The sequence below is a fragment of the Cavia porcellus genome, unplaced genomic scaffold (genome assembly GCF_034190915.1).
Source record: "Cavia porcellus strain 051 isolate PalLab524CR breed Dunkin Hartley unplaced genomic scaffold, mCavPor4.1 scaffold_21, whole genome shotgun sequence".
Taxonomy (NCBI): Eukaryota; Metazoa; Chordata; class Mammalia; order Rodentia; family Caviidae; genus Cavia; species Cavia porcellus.
The window spans coordinates 36,255,868-36,266,058 of NW_026947504.1; the positions used below are offsets into that span (position 1 = coordinate 36,255,868).

General features: G+C 49.1%; 1 protein-coding gene across 4 annotated transcripts in view; it reads right to left on the bottom strand.

Annotated features, from left to right (window-relative positions):
• Slc7a1 (solute carrier family 7 member 1) overlaps positions 1-9,904 on the bottom strand; it is a 73,145-nt gene extending 63,241 nt beyond the window's left edge. Inside the window, exon 1 of one of the 4 annotated variants that reach the window (XM_063232568.1) lies at positions 9,665-9,904. In XM_063232568.1, the coding sequence (XP_063088638.1) occupies positions 9,665-9,869 (205 nt within the window). In that variant the 5' untranslated portion in view covers positions 9,870-9,904. Of the gene's footprint in view, positions 1-1,484; positions 1,596-9,334; positions 9,435-9,664 lie in introns of those variants that run through there. The other 3 variants (XM_003477412.5, XM_063232571.1, XM_063232569.1) reach the window with 3 other exon arrangements.
• Positions 9,905-10,191: the final 287 nt, after the last annotated feature.

A 10,191-nucleotide genomic window follows, 5' to 3' on the forward strand; every position in this document is an offset into this window, starting at 1 on the left:
CAAACTGGTCTGGATAGAGAATTACTCTCATTCTTTAATGCCAGCAGTGGGCCTGGAATTCAGGGCACTCCTAGTGGAGTCACGGGCTAAGTGTGCCCAAGCGTAGCAATATTTTACAAACTGTAAGTCATCACTAGTAATTGTTTTGTTTCTTAAACAAAATTATCAGTGCTTGGGGAGTAGCTCAGAGGCAAAACACTTGCCTAACATGTACCAAGGCCTGAGCTCCAACGGGGAGAAAGTTTCATGAAAACGTTAACTTCAATGTATTTCTCACTATATGTGGCCTCGCACGTGTTCTTGATCACCATGTAAATTTAGCCTGTGGTGCAGATTGTGATTAAAGCAGTAAAAAAGCCACTGCCCCTGGGAGCACGAGTGTGTACCGGCAGCCCCATGGCAAACTACCCAGACTGGCACACTACCCAGACGAAGGCTCCCCCAAGGATGGGGCTTGGAGCCCTGTGCTAAGAGCACACACGAGCACCGGCCAGGGTTCTCTGAATGGTATATCGCATTCGCCTTGCACCGGAGATGGGCAGAAGACTACACACCACTGTTCCTGAACAAGCTAACCTACACAGCAGGCAGGAATGAGTCGCTGCATTTGTAGAAAACTTCGTACACTTAGAAATCAGGATAAAACACACCAGTGTGTCTTTATAGTTCTGATGCTCAAAGAGAAATTCTGGGCAAATTAAGCAAAAATTCTCAAAGACATGAGACAGGCTGACCCAATGGTAGTTAGCCACAAGGTGAAAAGAAGTTATTTTTACCCTCTCTGTGAAGATGTTACTATCTAACCTAGTAAGAATGCAATTTCTTGAGACTCTGACTTGCTTACTTTAGAAAAACAAGAAAGTCACCTATTCACCATATAGTTTCCGTCAAAGCACAAAATGTGGTAGCTATTTGTACCAAAGAAGAAAATAAACCCAAACTGAGACACTAGGGCACAATTATAAAAGAATCTTTAAATAATCTGCCTAATTCATCTGCCAAGATATTACCACTTATCTCAAAGACATTGTTCTTTTGAAACATAGCTTTGTGCTAATGCTATCAATGTACCCATTCGACAGGTATCTGAGCACATTACGGGTGCTACAAACACAGTGATGAACAAAAGAAAAGTGTATTAATTTTATTTTGGGGTGAACCCAAGCCCTCCCAACTGCTAGACCATATCCTCGTCTCCAAAGTCCCATTTTAATGGTTTTTTCTATCTGTGAAATACATAGATCTCATTAGGATAACACTAACTATGGAAAAAGTCAGACATATTCTTTCCTTTCCAACAATCAAGTTTTCCCAAAAAGATCAAACATTTGAAAACACTATTTTTATTCACAGCACCATGTTCTAATGTAGAGATACTATCATAATTCACCAAAAGACATTTCCAAAGGCACATGAGACAGTTAAATAGAACAGGTTGTACCTAGATTCGGGACTTGAAAGAAAAGAGGGAAATTCAGTCTTACCAATCTCAGAGATCTCACTGGATGGAGAGGAGTCCATGCACCCACGTTTGCCAGGTGGGGGCCTAATTTGTGAATCTCCCTTTATAAGTCCCACGCTCTCTTTGATCAAAAAGAACATTGTCTACACAGAACAATACATTTTCATTTCAATTTCCCTTCTTTTCAGGAAAGGAAATGGTTGCACTTCAAAGGGCTTCTTTGAAGCGCAGCCCTCCAGCCAGGTTAGGAGTTACTGGGCTCAGCGGGGTGCACAGGCTCTGGGCAGCTGCCCACCAGAGTCACTGTCAAGGCCAGCTCCTTCAAGGAGAGGGTCTGCGGCTCCAGAAGAACAAATAAACACGAGGAAAAGGACTCGAAGCTTTTGATCATACTCTTTGGAAGTTCCTTCTCACACACAGAGTAGACTCACAGCTCAGGGAAACTGAGGTACACACGATGAAGAATCGTGGACAATGAAACAGCAGCCAAGAACAAACCAGTTCCAAAACCAAGAGTCACTTAGCAAAACCTTGTGCCAGGCCAGGAAAAATGTGGGAGCCCTTTCCAGTGACAGGCAAACGGGAGGACTGAACAGATGACACTCAGAGGCAACATCCAAACCAGCACACAGGATGGCTTCGAGACTGCCGTGCGGGAAAGCCCGAGTCTGAGGAGCACGGTCCTTAACACAGCCACCTCATAAATTTTGTTTCATTTCTCCAGTGACCAGCTAGAAGGGCCAGGAAGACCACCCAAAGGCACATCTAACAACCACAGGAAGTAGCTGAAATACAAGAGGCAAGAGGCCAAAGCCATGGCCCTAAGTGAGGCTCCGTGCGCATCCTTAACTTCTGCCAAGTCCAGGAAATGAGGGGTACAGAACAGGCAAGAGAGAACCTGCAATACTCCGAGTTTCAAACAAGTTCGGGATACTGAAAACTCTCCACCCTTCCCCACCCTAAGGATACGCACATACAACTGTGCTACTGAGGTGGCAACAGCCCAAGGGCACAGAAGCCCAAGCACGTGGCTGCCAAGTATATGGGATCCCAGGACCACAGGTCTGGGTGGCCAGGTCACAGGGAGCAGAAATCTTCCAATCAATCACACCTCACAGAAACACTTTACCTGCCTCACACCAAAGCTTTGCACACGAACTATGGGTGCTTTTTATTCACACTCCTTTTACTTCACTGGAGCTTCCAACCTTTTCACAATGAGCATTGTCACTTTTAGAAATACTTTATCTTACAGAGACCCGTGAGATAGAAAATTAGACATGAGTTCCTTTGCAAGACCACCCCAGCTACCTGAGGACTCTTGCATGTCTGTAAAGTACATCACATGACTGCTTCAAAACTGAACAGAGACTGCAGAGGTTATGCAATGGCCATCCTTTTCCTCAGGAAAAATGCATGCTTGAGTACGGAGGGGCAAGCTGCAGGGCACGGTTCATGCTTCCATAGCCCCAGCACTCTGCTCAGAGCCCGAAGTGGGATTGCAAATTCAAGCCCACTCTGGTCAACTCAGCCAGGCTAACTGAGCAAGACTCTGTGTCAAAATAAAAACAGCAGGGATGTAGCTCAGGGCAAAGGCCCTGGCCCCAAAGGGTGTGAGTGGTTCAGAAAAATATGCATACCTGTGCATGCATGTATGTAGGGCGGGGAGAAAGAACAAAAGGGGAAAAATGTAATCAGGCGCACTAGGGAACTCTTTAATGTTGAAATATTGTCCAAAAAAAAAGTGGAAGGAAAGAAGGAGAAAGAAGGGGGAGGAGGGTTCCTAACCACTCCACCCAGAAGGCCACTGATGGGCTTGCAATTCTAGAGGCTTGCATTCTAAGGCTCCAAATTTTCTGGACACAGCCTCGTCCCAAGGCAGGCAGAAGGCACTCTTGCCAAAGGGAAATGCTGGCAATCCCAAGAAAGCACTCCTGAGGACCCTTGCTGCAGGATTGGTCCAGACAGCTCCAGGTCCAGGACTTCTAAGGGTGTCGGGGAACTGTCCCCTTAGAGGACACTTCTCCAGTACCACTAGATGGTAGAAACCAGCAAAGTAAAGATGGGAGTTGGCAACAAGAACAGCATTTAAACAGCCTCTGGTTCCAAGAACTTCCTCCCTGGTGGACAGTGCTCCCTCCAGAGAGATGGAACTGGATTCCAGATCATGGTACGGAGATAAATCATACCCCACACCCCTGTGGTCTGGGATAGGAAACACTGTGTTCAGCAAGAAGCTGGTGAGATGAATGTCAAACTACTGATCCAGAGAAAGCAGCCCTGCCTCTGCCATACATGGTGCTCCCAAGTCTGCCTGGGCTCAGCCCAGCCCAACCCAGTTGCCCCAGGAGCCTGGCTCCAGCTGTACCAGGAGGAACCACATTCTGACTAGGGGAGAAACCTGGCCAGGAGGGTGGGCGGGGTGCTGACCACCAAGAGGAGAAGTGGGCTTCAAGCCTCAGAAGAAACTAAGTGGTCCCTGCCCAATGCCAGGGCTGTGCACTGCCATCTCTGCATGCATGTTGCAAGCTGGAGGCGTGCTCAGCCCTTCCCCAACTCTCACAGGCATCTGCCCCCCAGCGATGTGCCCACCTCGCTATCCCACATGGAGGTTCTACCACTTACTACATAGAAGGGGAGAAGTAAAGCAGAAACAGAGACGGCTCCAAGTTTTGGATTTTGGCTTTTCTCAAGCCCAAGGCCTTCAGGACAATCGGAGCCAAACACAGGGAGCCATGATGGCTATGATAAGCCTGGCACAGTCCCGAGGCCCAACACACACCACACGCACACGTGCAGGCACACAAGAGCAGACACTCACAGTTGGGTTCCCGAGGTGCTCAGAGGCTGAGGACACTGAAAATGGAGGGAACCCGCATCCCCACACCCAGGACGTCACCAGGATCCCAAAAAGCAGTGGCGTCAAGAGACAGCCAGGCAGTCAGAGTCAATGCCCCAAAGGCTGTCATTCCTCCTGAGTGTAGGCCCAGAGGAAAAGGGGAACTTGCCAGCAGAGGTCTCTAAGGACCAGATGCCCCCAACACCTAGCATGGACACAATCCCAAGGACCAGCGACTACATTTTAATGCCAGGGCAGAATAATAGCAAAGTTAAGTGGTTACAAAAATATTTTTCTCACACACCTAAATCAAAGAACCGAGCTTACCGCCCTGAAAAACTAATATTGACATTAAATGTGTGGTGCGTGCTAGATTGTCTGCCGAGTGTGTATCATGGATGATCTAATTTAAATCCTCTAGATCCTGAAAAGCAGGCACTCATAGGCCAGTTATAAAGCAAGGTGAGATAATGCACAACTATAATGCCAGTTAGTTGGGAAGCTGAGGCAGGAGAATCACTTGAGCCCAGGAGGTAAAGGCCAGCCTGGGCAACATACCAAGATTCTATCTTAAAAGGAAATAGTACATAAAAGCCAATTATTATGCAAGCGATATAAACAATTCTCATATGGCTTTAGGAAATAGGTAAGAAAAAGCATTCCTACAGTTTAAGTAGCCTGCTCTGGGATTCAACCCTCTTTCTGGGAGGTCACAGCACGTCCTCTGATCCAATTAGGGATGCAGCAGGGATTAATCAACTCAGTGGCCAAGCTCAGCAGTGGGCACTTGGATTCACAGATGCCTCCAAACGCAGAACTCAGATCAGCCACTAAGCACATGGGAAAAGCATCTGGTGTCTCAATGGTCAAGAATCCAGGGAAATGCAAATGAAAATTACACTAAGATTCCATCTCAATCCAGTCAAAATAGCTATCATCAAGAATACAAAAATGGTAAATCTTGGCAAGCATGCAGGGGAAACAGGATCTCCTCTACATGGCTGGTGGGGAGCTTAATTACCACAGCCCTTATGTATGGTGGTTCCTCCAAAACCTGAAAGAGGCAAGGTATGGAACCAGCCTAAATGCCCATCAGGGATGAGTGAATAAAGAAAATGTGGTATACATATGCACTGAATAGATATGTTATTCCACCATAAGAACAAAACTAATATCTGCAGGAAAATGGACAGATCTGGAGGTTATCATTTTTTGGCAAAATAAGCCAGATTCTCAAAGACAAATATCTCATATTCTCCCCAATATGTGGAATCTAAAAAAGGACAATATGAAAGCAGAAGGGAGATTATTATTACGCAAGAAGAAGAGAATGGGGGGATGTGAGGACAGGTAACTGGATGATGAATGATTAGAATGCATTCTATGCATAGAAATTCCCCCAAAAAATGTGAAACCAGAGGGAGGGTGGAACATGAGGATGTGATGGAGGAAATGATCAAAGTAGGTTATTTGCACACACAAATATGCCAAAATGAAACCCATTAATCTGTATAACCAAAATGTACCAAGAAAAAATGTAAAAATAAACGAAAGTAATTATTTCCTCTAAAAATAACTCATGTGAGATAAGATCACAGGTAATATTTCTAAATCAAGATACGATTTTAAATTGACATTTTAAAAACTTTTGTATATTTACGTAAATAAATTTTTAAAAAAGAATCTTATCCGGCCAAACACCCAGAAAATACCGCAGTCAGAATATGGAAAGGTGAAGAAGAGCTCATGTTTTCTGTGACCCCAGAAACAGAAATACAAAGATGAGAATCTACCCAGGAAAATAGCAAAAACAAGATGGACCGCAAGTGCTAAGAAAGGGATCTCCCTTTTCCAGCCTTGCATAACCACAGCTTTAAAGATTTCCCTGCATTTGATTTCTGGTTAAAACTATCTGAGTTGGGCTTGGGATTTAGCTTAGCTGCATAAGTGCCTGCCTGGCAAGCATGAGGTTGTGAGTTTGATCTCCGGTACCAAAAACAAACAACAACAACAACAATAAAAAGCTATCTGAGTTACAGGGTGAAAACAGAAAGAAGCGATTTCAGGAAAGAAATATAATTGCACCGAATGAGCACCTTTGTCCTCTCAAAGGGCATTATGAACTTCAAGTTCTTAGCATCACTACTGAGGCTGAGAAGAGCAGGTTCCCCCAATCTGCAAGAGTTCAGAAAATCAAAATCACTCTCCAGACGCTGCACACAGATCCCAGAAGTCCAAAGCGGCTCTGTTCCTAGCTCCAGTGCCACCTCCCATGCGCTCTCGGAGCAGTGGCATCTCAACTTGCACTGAAGCTGGGGAGAGGAGGTCTTTTCCCTCAGTCACAGCTTACTGTGCCATCACCAAATGCATCTCCTGCAGGTCCCCATGGTTCATGACAATAATCAGGGACAAAAAGCCCAACACAAGCTGCTGCATGTGGCAGGAGGGATCAACCTCACCATGTCCAGCATTTCCAGCATCACTCCTGCAGCCTACATGCCGGCGAGGACCAAATCCTGACCACTGGATTGGGAAAAGCACATTCCCAGTCTGCCAATGCTACAATGAACCAACGCCCTAGGAGAGAAATGGACATAATTAGCAGCTCCTCAGACTGCTTCCCCTACTTGTGCCCATCCACTGGTGGGAAACAGAAGGCAAATGTATGAACTCTCCCATGGCTAATCACCACTCACTCTGAACTGCACTGGCAGTTACTTTCAAGACTGTTTTGGATGACAGGACGGATTATGGAGAAACAGAAAGTCACTGAAGTTTAGCACAAGGCTAAAAATTGAGCCCAAAAGGTGCCTATACTCTATCCTCTGATTGAAGGAGACCTACAACCTTGGCCTGGGATTTGATGCCACTGGTCTCAAGTCCCAGGAAACACAGGGCAGCAGAACCCCAAGCTCAGAGGACCTCCATCCCACAGCCAAGTGTAGCACTAGGCTGCCCAAATGAGGGGCACAGGAGCCAAGGAAGGTAGTGGGCAACAGAGACACAGCCAGAGGAGCCCCCAGCTTTGTTATGGGGTGAACAAGAGGTGACAACAGGCTATAACAGCCTCACACCTGGAAAGGCCTCGAGAAGGTCCATACCTCTCACGCAGCACACCCTCTGCCCGGCTCTCTCATGTCCGAAAGTTGGATGAGTCCATATGTGTAGACTCCCCAACTGATCTCTCTCATCCTTCGAGGGTCAGTCTTGCAAAGTTTACTTTTAAAACTGATTTGGACCATGGGCTGGGGGTATAGCTCAGCGGCAGATCATATACTTAGCAAGTATATGAGTTCATTCCCAGCACCACGCAAAATAATCATAATTTACCAAGAGGCCTGCAGAGGTCAATCATACAAGAAATACCAGGGTCTCATCCTTGGATCCTGGTAGGTCTAAGGAGAATCCTGGAGGACTAAAGGCCAGGTGAAACCGTGGACTTCTCAGGAGATGCCTCTGGGCAAGATGACACAGAGGCCCAGGTATTCATTCACATGGTTGCAGGAAACATTTCTCTCCATCACAAGGACTTTTCATGCTTCAGATTCCTCCAGAGGATTAATAAACAATGTCTCCAAACACATGGTTAATGTCACTTCATTGCACACGATTCTGGGCCCTTAAAGATAGTTACCTGTGTTTACCGGGCTTGGAAAAAGAATACTAGACTTGATAATCAATGAACATGTTTTTAATTCCATCAAAGAATGCACTCTTCTTCTACCAAATGATGTGTCTTGGAATTCAAGCTCCCCAAATTATACCTTTTGTTTCCCACCTAAGGCCAATAATCATATATGTAAAAGCAACCACTTGACTCTAAAATTCAAATCCAGCCAAGTATGTACATTCTGATTTTCACTTACTGAGCCAGTCTTGTTTATTTATTCAAAACTCCTTTGACACCCACTGAATTTTACCTTTATCATGATTAAGCATGATTTTAATAGGCTGAACCTTTAAAACCTATTTCAATTCACTGTTAACTTTTCCCCTAATTTTCTATTTTCACTGTGTGACTTAAATAAGATCTTTTGTTTTAATGAGATAAGGGTGTGTTCACATAAAAATAATAATTTCCACCAAGACCAACTAAAAATATCAAGGGAATAAATGTATCATGGTTTCCTATTATGCAAACTACACACAAAAAGAAATGATAAGCTAAATTCCAAATGAATTATAATTCGAATGTCTTGGAATTCAGCCAGAACATAATGTACATAAATCCTAGCAAAATATTCCTTAAAGAGCACATTTTTAGGGAAATACAGCTGGGATTGAAAGCCCAACCCAGTCCTCTTGCGACCAGGAGAAAAAGCAACGCGCTCCACAGCAGGACTGTGGGTACTGGGAAGTGTAGTTTCTTCGGCTACAGCACATGTCTGGCTAACCTAACCACACACATCTAACACTACCAAGTGTTTTTCCCACAGCCCTGCGCAGGCGGAGCTGACACAGGACGCGGCAGCAGTACTACTACCCGGCAGATGCCACTCAGATGCCTCTGCGCGTACACAGAGCTCGCCCGCCCGAGTGACCACCGGCCTGTGCTCGGGAAGTTTTCTACTATGCAGAGGAGATACATGAGAGTAGGCTGTCTTTACGAAGCCGGAAGAACTCCCTCCCACTCCAAACCATATGGAGGGCTTTCGAACGCACACTTTTTCAGGACCAACGGGGTCTCAAGGAAGCCTATGGTGACAGGACTTTCCCAAAGTAAGCCCAGGGACCTACAGCAGAGTTGGGGGTCCACGGGTGGGAGGTCCTGGGGTCTAGATCAGAGGTGAGGAGAGGCACCGCGAGCACAAGGCAGAGGCGTGCGGCGCGGTCCTCCCGACGCCCACCTGCGCGGGACCACCCCGGCGGGGACGCCACCGTGACTGACGACACGTCCCCTGACCTCGTGGCGGGGCGGGGTGCTCCGCACCGCGCCATGTAAGGCAAGGTCTCCCTCACTGCCGGCGGGCTCCCATGCCTCCCAAGCCGCCTCCGTGCCCGCCGCCCACCGCCCGCCGCCGGCCGCTGCCCACCCGGACCCCCGAACCCAGGACAGGCGCGCGGAGCGGGCATCCTCGGGCGCCAGGTCGCCCACGCTGACTCTGCCGGTGTTGCATCATGCACCACGCTGCGCCTTCGGGGAGGCAAAATGGACTCCGTGGAGGCGACAGCCGCATGGGCACCGGCCCCGGGCGCACATCCCGGGCCCGCCCTGTCATCGCCGTCCCCGGGCGATGCTGGCGACCCCCGAGCCCAACTCTCGGCGGGCCCGCACCGCCCTTCCGCGGCCCCAGGCGACTCGCAGACCCCCCTCTCTCCAAGGTGACCCGGGCGCGGGCAGCTGGCGGGGGCCGGGCACTCACCGAGCGGGCGGTGGGATGCGGGTGAACCGGCGGGGGCACCAGCGGACGCTCGGGCTGGGCGCGCACCAGGGGGCGCGGAGGGCTGCACGGAGGGGTCCGGCCGGCCGCGTGCTCGACCGCCGCGCTGCGTGTGGGTCCGCCGCTCACACCTGCCCGCGCGCTGTGAATGGGCGCCGAGCGCTGGCGGGATCCGCGCGGGTTTCATCAGCCACGAGCCCGACCCCGCCCCTCGCGCAGCCCGCCGGGGGCCGAGCGCGGCCGCTCCTGCGCGTCACTGCCGGCAGCCAATGGCAGCGCGGCGCGGCAGCCGGCGCGCCCGGGGTGGGCGGGGCGGGGACTCTTCGCGCGCCCGGCCCGGGCTTCCCCGCCGGCGAGTGGCACCGCCCAGCGCCGGCGCTGCTTGGGGCCGCTTCTCGGCCAATCCGACCCGCGGGCGACAGCATCTTCTGGTCCCCGGCGGCTCCTCCACGCGCAGCCTAGGGCGAGTGCGGCAGGCTGGGCCTTGCCGACTCCGACCCGGTGGGCCC